This window comes from Lipophrys pholis (assembly GCF_963383615.2).
Source record: "Lipophrys pholis genome assembly, chromosome: 16".
Lineage (NCBI taxonomy): Eukaryota > Metazoa > Chordata > Actinopteri > Blenniiformes > Blenniidae > Lipophrys > Lipophrys pholis.
Genome location: NC_137634.1, coordinates 7,813,386 through 7,840,741, shown reverse-complemented (window position 1 = coordinate 7,840,741; position 27,356 = coordinate 7,813,386). Strand labels below are relative to the sequence as shown.

Genomic DNA, 27,356 nt, shown 5'->3' with positions numbered 1-27,356 from the left:
AATGACACAGCCTACACAAAGAAAGAAATCCCCTGGGCTTCATGCCAACTCTGTGTCCATCTTTGTTTACACCCATCAGTCAAACACTTTCCCCCCATCGTTTGAGCCCAACACCTCACATTTTGATATTGATCCATCTGGAAATGAGTGACAGGACGGGAGTCATTTCCTCTCCAAAAAACACTCCAACAGATGTTAATTTAATAATATGTGGGAGAAAAAAAAAAGCCAAGAAACAAATGGAGGGAAGGGCATAAACAGCTCCCAGCTGGCAGCAGCTGAGCACTTAATGCTGACATTAAAGCTTTGTCAGAAACGTGTAAAGTGTCTCTCCATCAAATAGACAGTTTTATTTTTACGCAGTTCCAGTCTTTTCAGTCTTTACCACAGCAACGTGAAAATGAAAAGAATAATTATGGCCGACTGGCTTTTAGGACATACAGATTCATCTTCTGGGCGGGAAAAAGTGTGGGCAGAAGAAGGCTCTTTGATATGCCGGTATTCAGTGTGTTTTGTATGACTGTAAAGACCGTAATGCATCATAATAAATGATGGGCCAACATCAAACATATATTGAGAAGACTCATAATGCATGTTTTCAGCAGACTGTTGCAACAGTGTTGAGCAAGCGTGCTTTAACAGAGAAAGTTCAAGAAGTGCGTTTGATTTTCACACTGTATGAATGAGGATATGCTTGAGTGTAGTTTGTGAGGATTGTGAGTGGGTGTGTGTGCTTTTGCATCGTCCCGTCTTACCGTCTGCTACCTCAAGCTGGGCCTTGGCCATGATGCTGCCTGCCACAGTGAGGGCCTGGCAGATATAATATCCTGCATCCGAGCGTTGCACTGAAGAGATGGTCAACTCTCCCTTCTCAGACACGGACACACGGCTGTCGCCCTGCGTTGGCTGATTGGGGAACAGGAGGTCCTACAGGGAACCGGAGTGTTGTGAAAACATGAATGAAGTGTGTGGCCACGCTCGACTGTATGAGGTTATTTCATACATCCTTTTCATATGGCTTTAATTGATTTAAAGTACATAAAACAACATCCAAATTGTGTGTTTGCTAGATAATTACTTTGTTGTAACGATGCATCTTGACACAAAATGACATTGTTAAAAAGTATGGTCATTTCCTCTTTAACAAGTAATACATTTGCCAGGAATATGCATTTGTGGAATGAGCAGCAGATGTGGGAATATGCCTAATCCCCTCTGCCCATGCCAAAAAGCCCATTGTGCTATTGCAAATTGACTTGTTTTGAGCTTCTGGTACATCCAGGGACTGACAATCAGGGGACTGATTTGCCTTTTGAGTGCAACCACTTGCAATTCTGTATCGTCACAGTCTAGGACCGGACTTTATTTTTTTTTCAATGTGACCACGCCCGCTCCAACACGAGAAGGTTATTTTCAAAGACGACCAAACGGAATGTGGGTGTGAGTCACCTGACATTTATGCCAGAGTGACCAACAAATGGTTGAAGAATGAGATACCGTCTTACAATGGTATCTGAGCAGGAAGGTGACAAACATATCCAAGAGGCTGTTACGGCGTCATATGGTTCTTTAACCTGCTTTTTAATGGGAACAAACAACATATTTCAGTATGGTACTTCGTATCTCACAAATGCTGGTTCCTTAAAATGTGGCAGTTGGAAGAAATACTGAAGAGGAGAATTATTTACAAAATGCATATATCCTCTTACTTTGTGTTATGTTTATTTTTTGGGGTTTACTTTTTGTTTCCCAGTTACTCTCTTATTTTCAGTCACTTCCAAACAGCAACGTGTAATTTGCATAAACAAGGAACAGACACATCACAGTGGAACACTGCTAATTATTTGGGACTTGGCACGATTAAAAATGTTATTTTCGATATGGTAGATCATTTGGCTTGTTGTAAAAGTTATTTACTTATTTTTAGTCCTTGAGTTTGGAGTATAATTTTGAATCTAGGTTTAAAAATCTTATTTTTGAGATTTACTATCAAGTAAAATTTACATGCTGCAGGGACAGATGACTTCACCAACTTTAAATAATTTTCTTCTCAAATTAATTATTTATATCACCAGGAAAAACTGAATCGCATGCATTTGAATATTACATCTTTGGATACCATCAAATCCACACAGACTGATTCAAGTTGTGTTCAAATCTGGCCTCAACTATAATAGCAGAATTCTTACAATTATGTCCAATTCAGCTAGAAAAGTAGGTCAGTGTCTCTCTAAGTCTGAATGGTAGTTTACCACTGGAGTGATAGTCCTGCTGTGATAACCTGCAGTCATAGTCGTGAAATTGAGGCATCAGCACTGTCCATTTCTGCACCCCAGGCAGACAAGCGGATGGGCAGGAAAGGTCATTAGCCTGCTTTCATTATGTCTAATGTCTCTAATGCAGCATATGACATTGTCTCTTGCTAAGTGAATTGGCAAGTCAGTCCAATGTAGATTAATGATAAATGACCACTTCATTAAATGTATATGCACAAGAAGCACATTCAGTGGTCCATGGTTTGATCCATTTAGTTGAATCAGTGGCCCCATTTTAAAAAATTTCAGATACTTTTAGCCAAATTAATGTCTGTATATGGACCTGAAAACAAAGAATGTGTACATCCCTTCACACACACTTAAACATGTGCGATCAGTTTCCTCACCTTACTACCTTCTCGTTGCCAGAAGACAGTGGGCTGAGGTTTGCCCCTGGTCTCACAGGGAAAGGTCGCCGTCCGTCCTTGAGCCACGATCTGGTCGCGAGGTCGCACCACAAACTGAGGTGCCTCTGAATTGAGATTCAAAAAAAGCAAGCGACAATACATTGACATGTAAGCATAGGTGTGTTTTACTATAGGAACACAGTGCAAAATAAGTATTCACACCGAATGCCCAGCTACAAACTAGAGGGGTTCATGCACCGTGTCTCATTAAGGAACTTTTCTATGCCAGTCACACAAGCCATTCATCCAGCTGCTAGAACATCAGAATGAATGATATCAGCTAATTGACTAACAGAGTGCCTCAATATCTATTATCTCTACTCTAGTTTCCAAACTGAAGCATATCAACCGTACCTGAACCCCCATTTTGAAAGAAGTGATGTGGTAAATCCAAAGTTTCTACAGAAGGCTGCCAGGAGAGGTCAGGGGTAGACAGCAATGTAGATATGCATGTCCAATATTAGTTTGATGATCGTGTTTGTGGAATGCCACAACAGTGCATGCATACTGTGCATGTTTGTGATATAAAAACAGAAAAAGAACAAAACAAAAAAGAGCAATCCATGCACAATGGGATCAGCTCTTACTTACCGACAGGGCGAGCTGGTGACAGGACAATGGTGTGGGTGAGAATAACACGCAACACGCAGAGAAAGAAAGCAGCGGAGTAGAACAGAGGGACAGAAAAAGAAAGAAATGGAAATCAGAAACGAATGAGATGGAGTCGGGTTTCCATCCACGATGTTCGGGGACAAGAAAGGGTAAAGGCTCATTCACCGGTGAAGGTGATGGCATGATCCTCAAGCAAATGATACCTTGGGAGTATCGGAGGAGGAGGGGGAAGCTGATGCCAAAAACCTCCATTGACATTGAGCAGATTTATCTCAAACACTTCATTTGGGTAGATTAAAAAGCTGTTCTTTAGATCTACATTTAATAACGGCTCAATTAGAAGCTCCAACAGCATTGATCATCATAAATACTGAGTGTGTGTGTGTTTGTATTCATACACACACATATATATATATGAACAGAAAAAATAATTGTTGTTGAGCACTGTGATCATCTTTACGATATAAAAATTGTATAAGCATTCTGACCGTCATCTTGCCAGAAAAAAACTAAAAAGAAGGTAAACGTGGTCACTTGGCTCATTAAAGAGTTAAGACGCTCAGGTAAATTTGTTAAGGAATAGACATGAATGATAAAGAAATGTCTTCAAATGTGTAGAAAATATGAAATGAGAGTTATGAATAAATGCCATGAGAACTGTACAGCATGTATGATGATTTAGCATGTCATTGTTTACATGGTAACATTGTGATATCAGCTGGCACCAAGTCCATCATTTTACAAACATGGTGTGAACAATGTTTTCTCAGTTAAACTGAATAAAAAAAAGCAGGTTTACAACGTGCAAGACAATATTTGTTTTTTTCTTCTTCTTTTTTTCACAAATCAACTGTAACTGTAAAACATCTTCCCCCCACTGTTATGGTGTAAATATGGCGTGAGCGGGCTGGATGGAGATTGAAACCTCCCCAGGAGAGGTCATAAAAGTTCACTTAGAGCTGGTTAGATTGTTCATATCTGGAGCCTGGCTGGAGATCAGAGCAATCAACTACATCAGCTCCGCTATATGAAAGGAAAGCTGAGGCCAGGCCCAGCCTTTTCAGCAGGGGGGCAATAATACTCATAAAGTGGGCAATAAAGGGCTGATTGTCCTGTGGCCTGCTTTGGGAGATACCAGAAAGAAAATAAAAAAATAAGGGTTGGGTTATGAGCTTTGCGAGTCCACAAGCAGTTACCCACCTCTGATAGTCAGGTAGGCAGAAGCTTCGGCTTTACCCACGCGGTTCTCTGCAAGGCAAGTGAAGGTCCCCTGATCGCTGACTGAGGCTTTTTTAATCCTCAACAGGAAGTCCTCCTTCTCGTATCTGATGTCGTACCTGAGAGGAACAGCAAGATCACATCACTCGCAGTTGATTTCACATCAATGAAAGTTCTGAAGAAAAATGCAGCCAATGCAAAGTAAATATTAACACAGCAATTAAATCAAGAATGTGTAAACGCGCGTGTGATGTTTCTGACAGAAGCTTCAGAAAGGCTGTGTCATTTTTGATAGAATAAAGAGGCAATTGCTGCAGTGGTAGGGAACAATTATGCTGAGATGAAGGCGTTGCAAAATGAAAGGTGCTTTCAGCTGGAACCCTGGCTGTTCCACTGTTACAATATTTATAAAGACGAGCCTCCCACTGTGGGGTTGGTTGTGCAGTATCGTATGTTATGAGCGCGTGTGTGTACATGTGGGTGTTTGCGTGTGAGCGAGGAAAAGGAAACGGAGAGAAAGGAAGAGAAGAGGAAGAGATTTAGACAAACAGTCTGAGAGTAAGGGAGTGGCACAGTCTGGCAAACTGAATTTGATGAATGAGCTGAGCAGGAGAAAATGACTAATTCATGGAGATGTTGCATGCATGAGTGTGTCTCCACCAGTGCAGCACACTGGAATGCTGCAGTGGTGCAGTTAGAGTGAGGGGGACGTCTCAGCTACCAGAGTTTAGATAAGCGCCTCAGAGGGGCTACAAACAGAATGAGTGGAAGAGCAAGGAGTCGGGCTCTCCCTCTCTAGGGTCCCTTTTGGCGTGAGAGATCCTGTGAAATTGTCTAGCCAGCCATACTGATTCAGCGATGGGAGACAAGTCAGGCAGAGAAATGGCACAAGGGGTGAGAAAAAGTCACATTTGAAATAGATGTTTCAAAGGGTGTGGGCAGAATATCGATGGGGGCTTGAGGAGTCTGTCCGGACTGTGGTGAGGACTCCATTCACGACACATCTCTGACCCAGATACAGACTTCCCAGGAGGCCGACGGGTTTACGAAAGGAATGAAAGAACTGGAAGGAGGGAGGCGAGGTGAGGCAGGTCTGAAAGTAGGACATGTTGCTGAAGTCAAGGGGCACTGAGGTTAAGGACACGACACAAGTAGAAAGACATACTTCCAGACTTGGAGACAGTTAAAAGAATGTACATCACCGTATACTCCAGTCTGCCGGTCTGATATGTTTCACAGCAATAACCTGTAACAACTGTCACTCTTTTCTCCCCATATTACTTTTCCTATGAGTAATAATCTAACTGACCAAAGACAGTCATAGATAGAAATTGCCAATCTCTGACGTTGCAATTAACAGTTAACAAACCGGTAACCTACATCCAAATGCCAATAACACAGGTATTTCCAGTATGAATCAGTGTGGAATACTATTAAGACAGTAAAACCCACATTACAGCTTGATAATGACTTTTGCAAAAAAATAGCACACTAATGGGATCCAAGCAATTAGCATATGGCCATAATGCGTGTTTGCATGGGCAGACTAAATCTCAGCGATGGATCCTAACATGATGAAATCCAGTGCAAAAGCACTGAAAACTGAACTGACTTCAGAAATGACCGCTGGATTGATTCACCACCTTTCCAGCTGACTGGACATGATGAAGTTAGTGCTTCCTTTACTTGTCCTTGCAGGTTCAATGCATTAAATCACAAAGCTTTCATTCATATTATATATATATATATATATATATATATATATATATATATATATATATATATATATATATATAATTTTTTATTTTTTCCCTGCCTAATATATTTCACTCTCCAATAGTTTGCTTGATAAAGAGATAATTTCTGGTATTGACTTTATAACTGAATGGTCGTAATGTAATTGATGATCCGTGTATACAGTTCTGGTGTATCTGTCTTTCAGTATTTTAAGTGCCACAGATGAATTAAAGAATTAAATTGGTGGTACTTGAAAGTTGGCAAAAGCACATGTTCCTTTTTTAAAAAAAAAATTTTTTTAAGCAAAATAATTCAAACAGGAACTAATGAGATTCTCTGCAGCTAGGAAATCATTTTTTGTACGCTGATTAAAGCCTCTCCTAAGTAATATGTTGAATCTTCTTTTTCTAATGGGACTCATTAGGTCTGCTTAAGCACTTATTCATTACCATTTAACTGTATTAACACATACAGACATGCACACAAATGCACGCACACACATTTGCACTTTTTTTTTCTCCCCACCTGCCACGAGGAATATCCACATCTTCCTTCTTCCAGCGCAGCGTAGGCGGGGGGTCACCGAGGACCTGACACCTGAACTCTACGATTTCGTCCACTAAGGCCACCTGGTTCACAGGCCGCTGCACGAACACTGGTCTCTCTGGATGTGAGCAGTACACATAATATAGAGGTTGAATACTATTTTCGACAGAGTGCTGAGTGCTGTATGCGCTACTGTGAAAAAAATGTCTTCAAAGAGTCATCGGCTGACATCTCACCAAATACTGAGAGTTGAGCTTTTTCACTCTCTCTCTCTCCGACCATGTTGGCCGCCACACACACATAAATCCCCGCGTCGCTTTTCTTGGTGTTGGAGATTGTCAGTTTCCCTCCACGAACCTGCGGAAGGAAGATGCTCATAGTCACAATGAAGCAGCGGCAAAGTCTTTTACCAGGTGACAGTTCTGGGATTTAAAAGAAGGGGAGTCCTCGCGGGGAATAACCCACCGTGATCCTGTCATCGTTCAGGTCAAGACGAGCCTTATCTTTCCTCCAGAAGGTGGTGGGCTCGGGATGACCACGTGGAGCCTGACACTCAAAGCTCGCCGTCTCCCCAACTGCCACCACCACGTCCTGCGGGTTCTGCCTGAAGTCATCACGCAACACTGAGAGACAAAACAAACAAACCAAAAAAAAAAGAGGAGGGCGAGTTATTACTGTTGACCCAGCAAAGTTTTATCAAGCATTTGACTTGGGTTCAGGCACTGAACCTGAAAGTTACTCTCAACCCTGAAGTGTCATAACCTCAATGAACTCCTTCGCCCTTATTCTAATTTAGGAGTCTAAAGATAATTCTGTCAAAAACACCGCCTCACAGGACCCTCAGCAATCTGTCTTCAATAATACAGTCTTGCCCCTCGAGGGCATCAGTGTGGGCTTCTTGATCTCGGCAGATAAATGTAACAGAGTATAAATCCAGATAGGATTAATAGTGTATGGGAGATATTCCTCAAAGCAGTGCAAAGACACATGAAAGATGAGTAAACTTTAGAAGCAGCACCAACATGGAGGCAGAGACAGTAAGTTAAAGATCCAACATCAAAAATTCAAACTATGCTGAATCTATAGAGCCCGTCTGTCAGTTTTGCTCGAGGCTGCGTCCCACAGCACCAAGCAGACGCACAGGATAAAACAAATGAGCTACTCACACAAACATTAGTGAAATCTGACACACACTGTTTTCTTTTTTTTATCCAAACCCACACATTAGTGGCACAATGCAAATGGCTGGGTGGGTGGATCATCTGACAGGAAGCGTATGCTAAAGGAAACTCGATGGAATAAGGTCATCCTATATAATTTAGCTAAGTGCCTTTAAACTTAGCTTCTTGAGCAGAAGTATTGGCAGTAAAAGTTGTTGTGGTTGATAGAAAATATTTTATGTCCGTGTAAAGTGTAAAAGAGCCCTTGCATGTAATCCCTGCTATAGTGAAGATAAGAAGCTTGTGATGTGGGAAAACATTTTCTCCACAGGCAGGATCTGAAGCAAAGAGCCCAAGCTGCAGCCTAACACATCTTTTCTTCAGAGCTCTTAAAATGCCAGCATCTATTTTACATTATCAAAGGCCCGGCAGTAAAGAATTCAGACATTTATTTGACACGGGTAAAAACAAGGTTGATGACAGTGAGTGGGCGATGAAATTCACTCTTATCAAACGCACATCTTCTAATTTTACTAATTCACTACAGCAGTTTGGCAAAGCCACTTCTTTCTTCTTTTTCCATTCTCTCTCTCTCTCTCTCTCTCTCTCTCTCTCTCTCTCTCTCTCTCTCTCTCTCTCTCTCTCACTCTCTCTCTCTCGATGAAACCTTGGATGACGAGAGTTTGAAGATGCGCTTGTACTATGCAGCAGCCACAGGGTCAGACCTTGGTTCTTTGTGTCTGTACAACTGCATGCATAAATTCAAAAAAAGGAAAGCACAAGTGACCGGGAATATTGACAAGATCAGACACTGCATTTTGAAGCATTATCAAATGCCATTGGAACAGGTGCAAGGTCTCATTTTGGTCCAAGGGTAAAAATATTTGAAAATACATCAGTGATTTTACAGGGTTGCAGTGTGGATTTTATTTCCGGAGTATTCTTGTGAGGAATTTATGGCAGAAAAGATGCCAACTATCTTTACCGAACACAGCCTCAAACCCTGACAGCTATATGAAATACAGCGAGAGCATGCCAGAATGTATTCCTCTCCCATCATGCATGCACACAGCTTTTGTTTGTTATATTTCTGTTCATGAAGATTCTTCTTTTTTTTTCATCCTTCCACAGTTGTCAGCATTTTAATTTAACCATGGCAGGGATATCTTCGCTTGATTTTGAGCGTGTTCAAAGGAACAAGCACATCAAGAATTGTCAAGAGACGCCTGTTAAAGCCATACTGGTGCATTTCGAACAGATGTATGAGCGAGCTGCGGCTAAGTCGAAAGGTTAAAGCTTCAAAACTTCCTAATTCTGTCACAACTGTTATCCCAAATATCTCTTCAAAAGCTTCAGCTTTAAGTAGCGTCAGGAATGACTGCACTGTAAGCCATCAGTGGAATTACGGATAAAAATAGAGATAATGATTTGGATCCTGCGATGAATTGCGTCCTCTTTGCATTAATAGCTCATGACATGTTGTTTTTGTGGAAAGTCTTGCTGAAGGCCTATTTTAAATAGTAAAGTACACAGTGTGACAACAGTCGTGAATGTGAAAAAGAAATGAAATAAAGAACTTTGATGATGCCAAAAACCAAACTGCTTAATGTCATTTCCCGGATTGCCGGTGAAAAATTAAAGAATCATTAAATCTTTTACTAAAAATGCTTGTTTGTAAAAGTCAGAGCAGCGGGGACTGTAATAAAACTGGCTCGGTGTTCAGTTTGCTTTTCATCCTCATTACCGCCATAAGCTATTCTGCTGATATACTGTAGCATGAATTCCAAGTCCCACAGGACACCTCCAGTGAAAAAGAAATCAGGAAGGAGCCAACAGCCCTTTGGCCCAGCTGTCAATCACATCCAGTCGCCGGAGTAAACGACTCTCGGGTGCAGACACTACTTTGGCACAGGCATGCCTGGTTGGCCGTCACGTCGTACTGTACGCCTGGCGACCTAAACGTAGCACTCGTCCACTCTCACAACTGCATTCCTGCCCCCGTGTCGTTGCTGAAGATGCTTCTATAGTATCTCTCTAGAGATTGTGAAACCCAAATGCACACGGACACACACATATGCATGAACACTCACTGAGATGAAGTGAAAATCCAATTCGAGAAAAAGTTAAACAGAGCAACCAAGTTTAGAATTGTGACACTTGTCTAAAAGCATGAGGCTAACAAAAACAACAAAAAAGCTAATTACATGTTGTCCGCTACTCGGAAATCATTCGCTCCCACATTATAATTTCCAGGACCTTTTCATTTACTGTCTCATTTTCTGGAAAACTTCTAATTAATTGATGCACTTCTCTACATCTCCAAAACATAGCGTGTGCAAATTTTGGCCATTTATTTTTATTATTTTTCTGTAATATGATTGATGGTGTACATGATGAATTGTGTCTGTGTAAATTGAAAGTGAATAACTTATTACGTACAATCTTTTAGTCATAGGCTTCTGCAAATTTGAAAGGCTAAAGAAGTTGGGTCTTTGTCCAAATACATGAACACTGTCGGCGCAGTGATTTATCCAAACCTGACAGTATGCATTACCTCACTGCGATGGCTGCTATGATACACTCCCAACACCACCCTGGGTGTCCCTCTGCTCTTCCTGCTTCCACTGAGACGTCTGGGCGGGTCTCTATAGGTGGTGTCCATGGAGGCATCGGATGGCGTCGTTCTAATTGCTTGGTCTCAAATGTAGAAACCCCGTGGAGGCGGCATTGACGTGCGCTCTGTTGTCGCGTGGGTAATTATTTCGGATGGCGAGGCCGCCACCGCCGCCCGCCCTAATGTTGTCTGATTGAGTACTGCTCAATTATTCAAACAAGGCATTCAAGGGACTCACTCATTTGCCAGTTACATTTATCAAATCAGAAGGAGAATGATTTGTAAATGGGCTTCATTTCATGGCACAATAGGTGGTAAAAATATGCGACAAGGTGGAAGATGCTGAATACAAATAACTATACAGGGACTCATTACATGATTACTGGAGAAGGAGGGGTTGTGTTCTTTTTAAACACGTTTAATTCACATTTTGATTGCATGAGACTCTATAGAAGACATTTACTTCTTTTTGATCGAATCTGTGACCAGATGGCTGTGTGGTGCTCTGCACATAAAGCAAATCCGCTAAAGCACACCTGAGTTTTAAGCCGTTTGCTTATTCCTGTACAGGAAGTGATGTTTTTAAAACATGCCCAAGCTTTGCACAGACGGGGCATTTGTCAGACAGTACATTATCTGGGAGAATTAATGTCATTAAGCTTGCGTGCATTTACTCCAGGGTCTGTTTTGAAGCGTGCACATCAGCTCAGTTGTGACGTAAGCCCCATCAAGGGGATAAATTAATAAATAAAAGAAACAAAGCTTTGAGGTATATTTGTACTACTGTCACAACTAACGTTTTTTTTTTTTGTGTGTGTCAGCTGTACTTTGATAAAGCATAGCGTGCATAGCCAATAAACAAACAGCATGCATGCATGCTAAATTTCAACCTTGGCAGGATGTTAACATCAGCTATTAACATTAACATGGTCAAGAATAATAGCATCAGAACTCTACATATAGCTGAGCCTGATGACATTTAAATGAAGCTGATAAAGTAAAGCTTGCAGCGACAAGGCTGCCAAATCAGATAATTCAGCTGTGCACTAGTTCTGCGTGACAAAGGTAGGCTTTGCTAACACAGTGGTAAATTGCGTTGTACATCATTTCTGGCCTACCACTAATATTTTACATTTTACAGCAAGACTGGCAAATAAAATGGTGGCTAATGATGCCAATGCCGGTGTGTTTGTCATTTGGTTGTTTGTTTAGTCCACCACTTTAGGCCATATCCAATATATCTGCAGGTAATGGACTGATAAAGATGGATTGCACAGATATTGTTGGTCCCCAGAGGGGGGGAATCCTATAGACTATTGTGATCTTGTGACCTTCTTTTTATTGCTCCTACATGGGTGAAATTTTCTTTTCATTTTTAAGTGACGTGTCTAGACACCACCAAGGTGGATCCCCATCAAATTTATTACCAAAATCCCTATAGAGCCAGAGGATGAACACTTAAATCTTGAACAGCAAGAATTCTCCATTAACATACCGAAATTTAGCCTGGATTGACTCAAATTTCTTACAAAAAAGCTGTTTTTATTGTAGGTTTCTATTGTGACAGTCTGGCTTTCTTACTTGGACAGCACCATGAATGTACGAATTTTGGATTTCTATAGATAGTATACAAAACATTGTATACGATCCATTAGCATAGATTGCAACTGTGCCTAATAACCAGGATAAACAAAAACCAAAAACATGATATACTTAAAAAAAATAATAATAACATTGCCTGTTGAAGCCACAGAGAATGTTCATACTCCTAGTAACTATTATTCAAAAAATGGTAACATATCAGGAAGACCACATGTAAGAAAAATAATTTAATAGACTCCAACATAAAATGTACAAACAGCACAAAGCTATATAATGATATATAATGCCATCCCACTCATAGCCAAGCTAAAACAGTCATCATATTACTGAAGAACATGTTGGTGTCCATACTAAGGTAAAACAGAAAGCATCTAATTCTGAATAAAACAGTTTACCGTTTTACCTAATCATATGTGACCTACTAATATTGCCCTAATTGAGTCAGTTCAGAGCTATAATTAATCAAAAAAGACATTCATTATACTAAGTGTTAAATAAACAAGGTGTGACAGACAGATGGCGATGAGTGAAAAAATTATGCTAAAATTATGTCCCAGAGCATTCTGTTTAGTGATCTGCTTGTTTACAGGGGTGAATCTGGGTGCAAAGCTTGACACCCAGTGATAATGATATATTACTTTATGTGGTAAAAAGTCACACAGCTCAATACGGTTGAGACTGGAGCGAAAACACAAACAGAATTTTTTTTTTTTATTATTCTTGTACGAAAAGAGAGCTAAGATAAAGCTGCTAGCATCATGAAGTGTTGTGTGTAACAGATGGCTGTGTTTCCTTTTGGGAATCTCAGATGAGGTCTGAATGCAGACAAAGGTTTCCTCACACCAGAGTCGTACAGGTTTCAACAGAAATCCGGCAGAAACAGAGCAACTTTTTTTTTTTTTAGGGATGCTTTGTGTGTGAGCTGAATGTCAGAATCTGTGATGCTAAGATGAACCATAACAACATTGTATGGGCTCATACAGTCAGTGATCCAGTGTCAGAAGATACATTTCAGCCCGGTGATTCCTTCTGACAGTGGTCTGCTAAACTGTGGTGTGGAGTTTGCTGAAGATCCTTTTTGAAGAAGATAGCCTGTAGGGGTGTGTCACTTTCTGAACAGCAGTCAAGGATGTCCCATATCTGTCACATGCATAAATTGTACACTGACGCACACACACATATACGCACACACAGACAAAAACAAAAAGCAGCTGCCCTGTTCACAATATCACCAACTTTGCTGATGATTGCAACATGGCGTCGAGACAGAAAGGGAAACCAAGACAGAAATGCCGACACACAATTGGGTGGGAGGGAGCTTGAAGAGGAAAAATCTAGAGTGGAGAGGGCTATTTGCATTGGGGATTGTTTTTGCTGAATAAATAAACAACTTAACATGTCTGTGCCCTGAAAAAGTCATCAGCAATCAGTCAGGACCACGATCAGCAGGGAGATGAGGAGCATTTACACAATGTCCCCTGAGGCTAAGAGCCCAGCACAGACGTACATTACCTATTATAATTCTGCCTTCCAAACAGCAGGAACTCAAAACCCACTTTTATATAAATAATACACTCCTTATAGAGAACATCTGAAACACTGGCATTCATTCAGGGTATAACATCGGTGCTATAAAATGCAAAATGAGAGGTACACTGAATCCTCACAGTGATTATCGAAGGCTCAATATAGCAGCTTGCATGATTTCTAACTTCAATTTTAATCACGAACCACAGTTTGAGTGCATCGATGAGTAAATGGGTAAAAGTAATACTTCAGAATGTATTTTATTAATGACTGGTGCAGCATTAAGACCAATTATGACCCAAGCATATTTACATTTTTGAAAAGCAGACATAAATCTCTGTCAGATGAAAAAGGTCCACGGTAACTGAGGTCAGCTGTCTCCAAAAGTATAATCAGGCAGCTTGTAAGCCTCGCACCGCTTTGCTTTTTTGGCATCATTAGTGTCGAGTCCAATTAGCATCAATGTGAAGTTTGAAAATAGATGCATGCTGAAATATGACCACGCCTGTGGCGGCAGGAAATTTTGTTGCATTTTTGTTTTTTCAGATGCAGTTCAGTTCGGTCTGTGACAATAGCTAGCGCCGGATAAATTTAATATTGAAGTTTTTCCCTCATTTTCCCTTCGAAGTTCTCCTCTTGGCTTTAATTATTATGCGAATAGATATTACTTTTTCTATTTGGCCCAAATTTGTACTCCACACAACCACAGGGTACTCATATATTTACTCATAACCTCCTTTTCTATGTGCTGCTTGAATGTGAATTCACACTTTAACATAGGACTATATTTGTTATGCATTCGTTGGCCTTTGAGTTAGGAGCCAGTCAGCCACCATGACGACTTAACAATAAAGGCCCCACCATTGTCATGTTTAATTAACCTCCATTCTCCTGTCATGTAATGTAAATTGAAGTTGTGGATGGTATAGGAGGAAGGGTCTCCCCCTCCTCCACACTTTCCCTACACCCCCACTCCCTCGCCTTGCCTCTAGTTACTGTAACAGCATTCCCTCAGACCACATTTGCACATCTATAATTAATTACCCCTGTCTCCATGCATTTCTTCACAAGAACACATTCTTCTATCTCGCAGACGAAACTATGTAAATCTGCTTCCCGTGGCTTCCCAGACTCTCCATCTCAATCGCTTCTGCATACACCTGTAAATCCAGACGTACTTTTGTGTGCACGCCATTAACATTTGTACACCGCCTGAGCTCATGATTTTTCATTTACGGATACTTAATTCTGCCTCGTTAATTGCAATGTTCTGTCCTTCTATCGTCTTCTCTATTTGCAGAAATCTTTCTGTAATCTCGGGCTGGGAGGCACATGTGGCCCTTGTTCATCAACCTTGCTACTTGTCTGAATGGTTATTCAAAAAATATGAAGAGTAAGAAGTGGAGAGAGAAAAAAATAATAAAGAAAGACACCAAAATATAGAAAAGGTCGATCACATTTTTTTTTCTTCTTTCTGCAAGACCACGGATATCGTAAACCCTTACAGCAATATTGTGGAGATGTACAACATGAGCTGGAAAATGAGTCAGGGATCAGAATCGAGCATTTTATCCGCCTTGTTTCACTAAAGCGGCGGTCACCAAGGGAAAGCGAGCTTTCTTACAGGCCCTCATCTTCTCGAGTTGAAATTATGCATGCTGCTGCATTTCATAGACATCGCTATTGTCATCATCGACATTTTTAAAGAGGGAAAAAAAAAAAAAAACCCTAAACTGCTTTTTCTCCCACATCTCCTGTAATTCCAGCAGCCGGCTCTGCTGTGCTCATCATGTCCTTGAGTAAATGTATATAGAAAAACACGCTCTTTGTAATCTATAGTGGGCTATTTCTCCATTGCTTCCTTGTGGAGTCTAATGGACGAAAACTATGTAATATCCCAAGATATTCTGTGCGTTTGCACCTTCAACTATTAACTTCTCACACAATCAAACACAGATCGTGATGGCCGCCGGAAACGGTAGCACCGAGCTGTGTTTACCACAACACCCTGCTTATATCCTGCTCTGCATGGGTACATACAGATGGGCCACAATATGTGCATGTTTGGATAGTATACAGATATGTATGAACGCATTTGAATAAATGCTCCGAGCGACGAGGCAGGCCACAGCTCCGCCACGACTGTTGGCATTCGGCACAAAAGGAAACTAATTATTATGGTAATGTCATGCCACCGCATTAACTGATAATATATGGCAGGCTTTGCTGCTTTGATTGCACTGATTTGACCTTTGATCTCACAATGAACAGAAAAGGAGCTGAAATGATCAAATATGAGTGTAGTATACACGGTCTGTGTGACTTGCAGGTGATGCTGTGCATAGTCACACACTGGCCACTTAACCTTTTTATCGTGCTAGTGACTATAGTTGAAAGCTTCCCATTTCACCACATTACAGCTGTAAACAAAATTATAAATATGTTCTAAATATTCAAAGTAGGAATTCCATGTGTTGGATTTTTATTGTTTGTATAAATGTGCTTTACATGTCTTATGACAAACTATAAATGTTTTTGACACAGCATCAGAGTGCACATAAATCATATGCATCTATGTGGAACTTTGGATAAAAATAATCCAAAACATTCTGATACCGTATCTGATCATATGAACTGTATACAAAAAAAACAAGTGTGTCTAGTAAGTAATGTTTATTTATTACATTTGGACTCAGCGGTGCATCGGATAACAGAAGAGGATTATGAATCCCACCGCTGAGAAATATATCCCATTAGGAGATTTTATTTTAAGCTATAATTGATGTGATGCGTGTGCCTTTGATTCGTTTTTCCACTTTTGAATTGATTATATCACAAATAGCAGGACGCCTTTTATGCCCCAAATACAGTTTGAACCCAGGTTCGTCACTCTCAAGGTCAAGGCTTAACCTGAAGCGTCACCTCATCACATGTAGATTGAATAAAATGTAATTTTTAAAAACCTAAAAGTGAAAGAAAACATTTTATCACCCAATAATTAACCCGAGCCCTGCTCGGGTTAACAGGTTGCCAGTTAATCACAGGGCAAATACAGACAGAGACAGTTACACACATGCAGTTACACAGGCGATTGAGAGTCACCGATTATTGCCAAATGCATATTTTTGGAATGTGAGAGGAATCATAGTAACTAGATAAAACCAAGGACAGGAAAAGAGTGAAATCCCAACCCAGACTAGAAACAGGATCTTGTGATGATTAAGATAATCTTAACCTCTACAACACTGTGCAGCACAATTATGAAACATGGATTCAGAAACAAGAACTACTTTTTTTATGGTTTGAACCAGGAGTATCAAACACATTCTTATTCAGCGGCCACATACAGCCCAATGTTATCTTGAATGGGCTGGACCTGTAAAATATTGCCATAATAACTTTTAAATGTAGTGTTTTTCTTTGTTGTGGTCCTGCGTATACGAAATGAAAATGTCGATATTTTTTGAAAAATCAAAGAATTATAAAGGTGTTTTCTTTGAAATTTCTATGGTTTTGGCTCACGGGCCACATGTTTGACACCTCTGGTTTAATCCTATCACTACCTGCAATAACATTTGACATTAATGTCTATCTAGACTCATTTCATCAGCTGGCTCCTCACAACTTTTGTTTGCATACTTTATTATAACATGTTTTCTGCGTTGTACCCCTTCTCAGATCTTGGAATCTTTTTCTGAATTCTCAGTGTTGTTTTTCTTTTTTGAATCATTTACCATATTGTGTTTCTCTTTTTTTTTACATTCACTTTTATTTTCTAATTAACTCTGATTTGACTGATCTTTTCTGAGAACAACTCATCCAGTTATGGTGTTATTCTTAACTGATCACCCTCAAACGACCTGTCCTGGGCATATCCTGCCCTTGTGACCTTAGTCTGAATGAAGCGGGTGTAGAAGATGGATGGATGAACCTTTAAGAGTGAACATGCGAGCTAATTGTGAAGAGGCTTCCTCCAGAGATATCGAGCTAACGAGAACTGGAGAGGTCACAGTGAGTTTGACTTTTGCCACACAAGAATTTAATCAGCTTATCTTTAAGTGAAAGTGAACGGAGGTACCAATTCCCACAGGGATTCTGAAAATACCACCTTAACAATATTGGAACGGACAGACGTATGGATGGATGGAAAACTTGAGAACATTCCCTCTGGCATGTTGCGCGTCGCAGGCATCAAACCACTTCAACTAAGTGTTGTATACATAATATATGCAGCCACGATGGTTAGTCTTATAAGCTGTTTAAGCCCAGTTTTGCAGATGTGGCCAAGTAACAGCAGATAAGCTTGTAGACTTTATTATCTCCTGTCAGAATATGCCTTACATCTGCCTTCTTGCTAACATCAATATGTACAGGCACATTTCCAGGGTGATGAACCAACTGACCTGTTATAGAGCACACAATTAATTCCTGCATCACATCAGAATTTTAACTGAAAATTGGGTGGCCATTGAACTACTTTCTATTCCTGTGACCTATTTGTTGGTATTTACACTGATTTGTTTAAATTTGGCTGTACACAAAGCACTGATCAATACATCCCCAGGCCCAAACAGTCAAGAGTCACTTCCATCAAGAAATGGACAGGAATTCAGGTACACTGGTTAGTAACCAGAAATCTCCGCTTATCTCCACCCCAGCCCCCAACACCAATGCTCCACTGAGCAGCTTAGATGATTATTCACCCAAAATCTCTGTTAATCATATTTATGCACACCCCCTGGTAAGCACAAGGCCACCCAGCACATACAGTATCCTGCACAGGCACTGGAAGAGATCCTCTGCCGAGGTCCGCTGCTGACCCGCCGCCTCCAACACCTTCCCAGGCTCTTGTTCTACACCTTCCATCATATAAAGCATCTGGGTAGATTAAAATGCACAATCTATCAGAAGAAAGACTGCGGTGCCACTTCAGAAAATGGCATCAATATTTTATATATGACATTTCCATGGAGAGACGGGGATGGAGAATCAGTCCAATCTTCCAGTGATAGCCCATCATGGGGTGATCAGTCTCTACAGAGAGAGAACGACGCTCTCTCTGTGTGAAAACACACATGCATATTCATGGACTGGCTTGGTGAGGTTACACACACACACACACACACACACACACACACTGGGAGGTACATGTGCAAACACAATCACATCTAACATCTCTCGTTCTCCTCCTGACACACACACACACACACACACACACACACACACACACACACACACACACACACACACACACACACACACACACACACACACACACACACACACACACACACACACACACACACACACACACACACACACACACGATATAACTCCTCAATCCATCAACATCTTTACAGCAGAAAGTCAAATTAATCATTTCTCTCTCTTCATCCTCCGTCAGTCTTCCTCTTTTTTTCACTCACTTACCACTTTCTGGTTCATTTTTTATTTATTTTTTATCGGAAACTGGTGAGGTGGCTTCAGCTCTGTTTGGTCACACACCTCAATATTAGTTCCAACCATGAATCATTCCCACTACGATTCCTCGTGTTTATCTCCACCGAAGTACCTAAATTTGCCTGTTTGTGCACACAAAATGTACACAATGGCTCGCAGAGTTGTTTTCCTCGTTAAAAGGTCTGCTTTTTGAACAAATGAGAGGAGGAAATTCAAATATCTCACTTCATTATTTGAGCAGAGTGTGCGGTGCGCCGGTTGACAAAATAACTGTAAATACTGACATGGCTAATCTCAGCACAGCTGTTAGTATTAGGTCCTTTAATCCTGGTCCAGATCGGTGATGTGCTCACACTGGCTTGGGGACAGATGAGCAACAGCCACCAGGCTGCCAAGTGGGCTAAAGGCAGCAGTCTGGCCTGACACTCACTTTTAGACATGATAAGCTGTGAATCTGTGGGTCCTGGAGACCGGATCCAAACAGCAGTGTCTTTTTTTGGTGACTCAAACTGTCTTTTGACTTAATTCCGCTGGCTCTGCCACAGCCTCTCACACCCAAGCTCTCTGACATTGCTGCAGTCTTCTTTATTGCTTTTCACACAATTGTCATATACATCTGTTCTGACCAGGAGCTTTGTTACAAAGGGAAACAGCGATGGGTGACTAAAGCACGATGAAATCTGACAAAATAAGGACTTATTATGACCCACAGCAAAATGTAGTGCTGAAACAGAGGTACAGAGCAAATTATGTGAAGAATAAGTATAAATAATAAATAATGAGCCTCACAATTTTTTCAGTATTGATTTATACACACATTCACTGCTTTTGATTCACATTGGTGTAATATTCCAATAAAACACTGTTATTTTCAGCAAGAATACTACTTGTGTCCTGACAAAAGTAAATAAGGACACAAACAAAACTAAGCTGTTCCAACTGTATAAGCAAACTATCATTTTTCATTAGCTCCATTTCTTTTTTCTTCCTTTCTCTCTTTGTGTTGTGGAAGCTAAGAAAATCCTTTTAAGACTGACACAGACAGCTCGAAGCTCCCACAGCAAACACACAGTGCTTTTGACACATATCAGTACAGTTAGCTCAGATGCTCTCCATATAAAGAAGGCTCACACCCATTTGATTTTGTAGTCCAATGTTTCATCTGATCTTATCAAATCATATTTGTCAATGCTTTCATAATCTGTCAATCAGAGTTCTCGCTGACATGCTATCACTCATCCCCGAGTGCTCCCTCTGATGAAATACAGCATACAACACAGGGATGGCTCTCCTCCTGCAGGCAATGTAATAACCCCTTAAATCACAGTGAAAATGACTGCTGCGTGAGGCTGACTCTGCAGTATCTGCTGCTGTACTTCTCGGCTGCTGACACACTGGAGCCAGTCTGCACCGACTTTACAGTCTGATCTGCATACGACGCCGTGTGCCAAAGCCAATCGTCTGTGGTCAGATGGAGACGAAAGACGGAAAGAGACAAGACGGCATCTGTGTCACGTATCAGTAAGTAGAAAGGTCACTAGTGTAAGACGTGCAATAAATGACTGACAGATGGAATCACAGGCATAGATGCCAACCCATATTCTCTAGGTACACGCCGTAAGGATAGTGACAATCCTGTCTCAATCTTCTGGATGAGGAAAATCAACCAGCACACCCACAGCATACAAACAAACAGAGCAAACAAAATGTTGTCAGCCTGCTCTTTGTCACTTCACTGCTGAAATCCAAAGATCTGAGAGAGAATGGACTCCAACTATTCAGTCAACCAATTGTATAATCCTTCAAAAATCCACAAAGAATGTGATTTCTACGAGTTATTATAATTGTTCTAAACTATAAAACTCACTTTGCGCTGAAGGTGGAAGAGACTTGAGGAAATTTCACAATAAGCTACACATCAGTGTTAGAAATCTCATAGTGAGATGGTCCAAGGTTCGAGTCCAAGTTGGGGATTTTTCTCTGTTTATATTCGTCCAGTCCAAGCACAGGTTTTCTTCAGGTATTCCAGCTTTGTCTTTAGGCGTGCATGTGAGTGTGTCTGTCAGCCTGTACAGGTTGTAGTCTACCTCTGCCCATCGTTAGCTGCACCTCCTGCAGCCCACGGCCATGAACTGGATAAAGTGTTGGAGAAGACGGATGGATGGATGTTGGTCACTCTAAATTGCCAGTTAGTGTGATTGTGTGTCTCTTTCTGGTGTACTTTGCCGACTCCCATTGTCAGCTGGGATCGGCTCCCCACAACACTATGTTGTGTAAAGTCTTATAAACAATGAATGTGTAATAAATCCACTCTGAAAAAAAAAGACAATCTGCAAAATGCTAGAAGGAACAAACATATTATCCATTCACCCACCATTATTAAAGATCCCAATCATCTACAAAGGAAGTGTGAAGCTTTAAAATGCATATTGACGAGTACTTCACTTCAATATACTATTTTCTCCTCATTACAGTGCACTCCTATGATGATTGGCAGTATTGTTTTGAATCTGGGGCCCAAACAAAAAGGGCAGCAATGTCAAAAGTGGAAGGAATGGTGGAATAAAAAAAAGGGTCAATCAATAAAAATTGGCTTTTTATAGTTAATAAAGCTGTACTCAGCCCGAGCTCTCGGCATTAGAAAGACTGCACTTATGATTGTTAAGTTGCTCCAATTACTGGTTGGCAGAAGCATTTGAGAAAAGCACCATTAACCCCGGCATCCGAAGAAAACAGAAAACAGCCGGGTGTTTTCTCTCTGGGAATGTAATTGATGAGACACCGTGGAACAACACACCCACTGGAGCATCCAGTCCCTCAGCAAATTATTACTTGGCTTACTGTATGTGTGGAATTGTCTACCTTGTTCTTGTTTTCATGTTATTCTGTACCTGAACGTGGACAAGCTGTCATCATACACTGAAAAATCATGAGTGCTGAAAGAGTACGGAACTATTAACGTCAAAGTCTGCAATTGCAAAGGAAAAAAAAAAGAAAAAAACAACTAAAATGTCACATTTTGCCCAGTTTCATTGTACCAAGTGCAGCTTTGTGGAGCCAAGACAATGTGCATTTTCAGCATTTCACTTCTGCTGGAAGCAGTGATGTGCGTAAACATAGCTGTATTCAAGGAATACTCGAGGGACACTCGTCCACACATCTCTCAGACTGATGGGCTGCGTCTTCAACATCTGATGTTTTTCTTCCCCCTCGCAAATTCTTTTAATCAAAGAGCAACATTTAAGGATTTAAGCAAACAACATCTGCGTTGAAACACTGATGTACTTTCTGTCGGAAAATAAATCGGCACTTTGCAAGAGGGCTAGGAACTCAAAGACACAAAGACTAAGTGGTAAACACTGTCACCAAACAGCAAGAAAGAGCCTCCGCTCGAAGTGAGATTGCATGTTTAACCTGTCTCGCTCTGAGCCTCTTTAGGACTCTCTGGATTCCCCTGTAGCTCCAAGACGTGTAGGTGAGGTGACTTGGAAAGTCTAAATTGCCAGGAGGTGTGAATGTGTTTGCACATCCATGTATCTGTGTGTGTTAGCCGAGTGAATGACTGACAGCCCGTTAAGAGCAAACCACACTTCACTCAGAATACAGTATATGCCGGGAGTGACTTCAACCAATGAGAGCTTCTTTAAAAATAATACGTGGTATTTTGTCAAATGCTGGTTGTTTAATTTGGACTTTAGGTCTACGTGATGTCGTTTTAGTGAATGTTATGGTGAAAAATTATTATTTGGTGATGCAATTTGCGACACACCTCCTTTTTTGTGTGTGGCAGGTTTTCACTGTAACAATAAGCAAATAGAATAGAATTACCAACAAATGTTTTGTATCCTCTTAGTTTTTATTTTTGGGTATGTTTTCAAATATCCTCAACAATCCTATGTAACTTTAAGCTGTAAATACCGACAGTGAATTCTGATAAAGACCATCAGTGCTAAATTGTCTAGAAATAGATTTTAGTTCAGGGGCCACATACAGCCCATTTTATCTTAAGTGGGCCGGACCGGTAAAGTAGTGCCATAACAATCTATAAATCTAAACTTTAAAGTTATTCTTTGTTGTGGTGCAGAGTGATGAAAATGTTGATATTTTGGCAAGATCAAGCAATTACTCCCAAAAATGTCTCCAGTTTCAACATAAAGGCAATTTTAATGACTTCTTCTGGTGCAACATACAATTAAATGCCCCAAAAATGTCTTCTATCGCTGTTGCATTATGCACGTTCTTACAAACTCACCCTGACTGCATTGCTTTGAGACCGAAAGTAGTTTGGTTGCAATGAGGTAGCAGATATCTCAGCTCGGCTCTCAGTGTTGTGTGTTGTGTTTGCTACTCTTAAGAAATGTGTTTAAAAAAAAAAGTATGTTTTCTTTCACATTTTAACCATTTGCTCGCTAGTTTGGTGGGTCAGATTTGACCCTTTTGCGGGCCAGTTTCCGCCCACAAGCCCTATGTTTGATACCTCTGGTCTAGAAACACACCATGATGTAGATTCAGAAATGGTTATTTGTTGCTGGGGAAATAACACCATGATTGATGCTTCGCAATGGAAAAAGCGTCCACACATACAGTCGCTTATCCTTGTCTTTCACGACGAGCATTGCGTTTCACTTCATGAAAAACATGATTAAAAACATGCCGGGTACAGTTTTGGAATTATCCATGTCTCTGCTTGAGAGCATTTAACCTTACTTAAACCACAATGTATTTGACCATTTTTAAATCACCTTAGCAGTGTATGTTACAGCTAAAGAGTCTGCTCATCTCTAGAGCAAACATTCCTAAAGGTATTTGACACAATATAAACAATTTTGAGGGACGGTAATAACCTACTATGGGGGAAGTGTTTTGGTGATAATTTCCTTTAAAGCTAATCTTCTAATGCTGGCATTGCTTTAACTACCACAGCAGAAAGTGGATTTCTAAGAGAACAAATGGTTTAAATTGGCATCTTTAAATCGATTGTTTCGACAAAGTTTGGAAAAAGATCTGTGTTTAACACATGCTCAAAGGACTTTCATGTTTTCATCTACAATACAAAATATCATACCCATGATATATTTGATTTTCCAACTTTTAAAAAAGGCATTTGTACTCAAATGACTCTACCTAGCATGCAAGGGATCATACATCAAACTGCCCAAATATCCTCATTTACCCACATATGTCCACTTTTCCCATCCTGTTTGGGGCATCCTGGAGGCTTTATCATTTCATGAGACTGTTTTTCATTGTTTGTTATTGAACTATTGAGCATGTATTCAAATTGACTGCTGCTTTGCACTCAGTACTGCTGCACTTTGTTGTGTGTGTGTGTGTGTGTGTGTGTGTGTGTGTGTGTGTGTGTGTGTGTGTGTGTGTGTGTGTGTGTGTGTGTGTGTGTGTGTGTGTGTGTGTGTGTGTGTGTGTGTGTGTGTAATCCCCGGGAGGCATGCATGTGGGCGGCTGTGCTATGCTCACCAAAAAATAAAGAGCAGCGTTGCTTCTAATTTGTCCACAAAATGTTGATGAAATTATTATTTTTTTTGTGAGGCTACTTGTTTATCCTACCACTGCCTAAATGATGGAGGTTGATGTTCACCACATGTGGGCGTGGTTCTGCTTGCGGTTTCCCATTCAGCAGTAATCCACGGCTCCGTTAGTAAGACTCCTCGGCGCAAAGTGACCACTGCTGAGGCAGGTGTAGGTGCTAATCCCCACCTCTACATCAGCATGGCTTTTCACTTTCAAGTCATAATTTGGAGGTTCTTAGCCGTTTACCTCTCCAGATTGTTTTTGTTCCACAAATTCTAAAGCTGATGTCTAATCATGATGATTACGCACATAAAAGTTATGTTGGATTTTTGAGGTAACCACTACGACTGGCAAACAAAAATAAGTAATTACATGATTTTTTTTGTCAGAAGAAAATAAAGTAAACATTAGACTGTCAAGTCTCAAACTTAATTTGACTGTATAAGAGTACTCATGTCATTGTGATTCACATATAACCATCAAATGTTAGAATTGATAATCAGTACGATGAGAACCAGACAAAGAATACTGCTTTGTGTAAACTGAGGGAATTTCATCGGTAAAAGTCCACTGAGAACTGTTCAGGTATGCCGAGCTGAGCCAGATAGATTATGGTCGAGTTTCCAATATCTAGAGTCACATCTCTGCCCCCCCTATCGGCTTAATGGACCGTATCCTATGGGAACCTTCACTCCTGTGTCACTCTGCAGCTACACCACTTCTGGCTCAAGAAATGCTGAAAATATTGCAGTATCAAAGCAAGCTGTGCGTCTTATCCCTATTGAAAAAAAAATTGAAAAGGCTCGAATTTATCCTGTAAGAGCAGGAATCTTCTGTCAGACCATGCATGAGCTTGAAGAATCTAATCTACCTAGTCAGCCATTTGGTTTATTAAACCCCCCCCCCATACTCAGAGGTAGGGGAATAGCAAAATCAGCTCAGATAACTGGACTATCACAAATGTACACTCTTCACTATCCGTTTTTTTTGTTTTTTTTAACCTTTAAAAGTTAATGTGACTGACATAGAAAATTTTCAATTAGCTGGTTTGTGCTTCATGTTATGGGAGATGTCAGAATTATTGCAAAGCAAACAGGATCCCTTTGTTTCCTTATCATTTAATTGATCAGTAGAACGATCTGTAATAATGAATTGTTCTGAGCAAATTCATAGTGCAGCGTGTAGTAACAACTTCATTAGCCTGGGCTTGAGGTTTTATCAGAACCAACGGTTCATCAGCGCATTACCTTGCATTTGTGATTGTATCTGTGGCCAATCCCAATCTGAGCAATACCACTTCACAAAAAAGAACTTGTTTCATTGTACTCAGTTATACAGCTGGACAAATTCTACCTTAGACATTGTGCACTTTTATTTCTATGTTTGAGGAGTGTGCATGAATTAACAATGAGCCCGGTGATCCCCTCGCTACTAAATAGGTTAGAAGGAAGAATATATAATTACATGTGAGGGAAGATGGAGGTTGTGACAGACATTTTTACTCCAAAAAAAAAAGAAAAGGCAGATAGCGGGATGTGGAGAGAGAGGGTGTGTTTATTCTGGATGGGTAGCTGTATAGTTCCAACCTTGGTGGGTGTGCTGTTGAGCACTACATGGCTGAGTGCAACTCGCTGTGTCCCACTCTGAAAAACCCTCACCCACAGAGACTTCCCCAAACTGTCACATGCCAGTGAACCACAGTAAACACACACACACACACACACACACACACACACACACACACACACACACACACACACACACACACACACACACACACACACACACACACACACACACACACACACACACACACACACACACACACACACACAGCCATTTTCATTAACAGAACCACTGGCACACTCAGCCCAGCTGGTCCCTGAGTCGACACTGGAACTGCACATCTGGTGTCAATGCTCCGTTAGAGGGAGGCCATCTGGTTGGGTGGAGGGGAGACGGAAGGGGAGACGGCAAGGTAGACGGGAAGTCAAACGAGATAGGTGGGGAAAGAGAAAACAGAAACACGGGACTCTCATCGATACTGTGCCATTCAGTGTGTACCCATAACGAATGGATATGTTTGTCAAATGGGCTATATACTCTTCGTGCATTAGTCCTCTTCCGAGTAAAGAGGATTAGATGTCAAAGTCAGGTTTTCTCTCGGAGCATTTGGAGCTAATGGCAATGAGCAGATAGCATGTTTAATGGCTTCGACTCTCAGCAAAACACGAGTCTTCTCAACATGAATAATGCCTCCCTCGTATTGTCCCCATGGCACGCTCAGAGACCTTAATATTACATAATACACAGAAATATTAATAATTCTTAAGTGCCTCTATGTGACGCTGCAGTACATTTAAACTCGCCTGTTCTTCTTGCTGTAATGAATTATGTTATTCAGCGTTGCAGTGCCTACCAGTCTGTTTGTATTAGATAGCTGACTGTTGACGGGATGCCCATATAGAATCTAAGCAACGCTCCAATTAACTCCGTATAGCCACGTTTATACTTCACTGGAAACTGTACATGCAGAGTTGCACAGCGGTTGATTATATATGGTGTTTGATGGTGTCACAGGGATACTCCATCTACAGCAGTGAGCGTGTAGACACAAGAACAACCCACA

General features: G+C 40.8%; 1 protein-coding gene across 1 annotated transcript in view; it reads right to left on the bottom strand.

Annotated features, from left to right (window-relative positions):
* The window catches only part of LOC308121839 (roundabout homolog 2-like), a gene marked incomplete at both ends in the record, with an annotated part of 78,020 nt that overhangs the window by 13,229 nt on the left and 37,435 nt on the right, over window positions 1–27,356 (bottom strand). Inside the window, 7 exons of the mRNA XM_080483365.1 lie at window positions 756–927; window positions 2,663–2,787; window positions 4,535–4,671; window positions 5,572–5,664; window positions 6,815–6,953; window positions 7,072–7,192; window positions 7,301–7,458. Coding sequence (XP_080339491.1) covers window positions 756–927; window positions 2,663–2,787; window positions 4,535–4,671; window positions 5,572–5,664; window positions 6,815–6,953; window positions 7,072–7,192; window positions 7,301–7,458 — 945 coding nt within the window. The remainder of the gene's footprint in view (window positions 1–755; window positions 928–2,662; window positions 2,788–4,534; window positions 4,672–5,571; window positions 5,665–6,814; window positions 6,954–7,071; window positions 7,193–7,300; window positions 7,459–27,356) is intronic.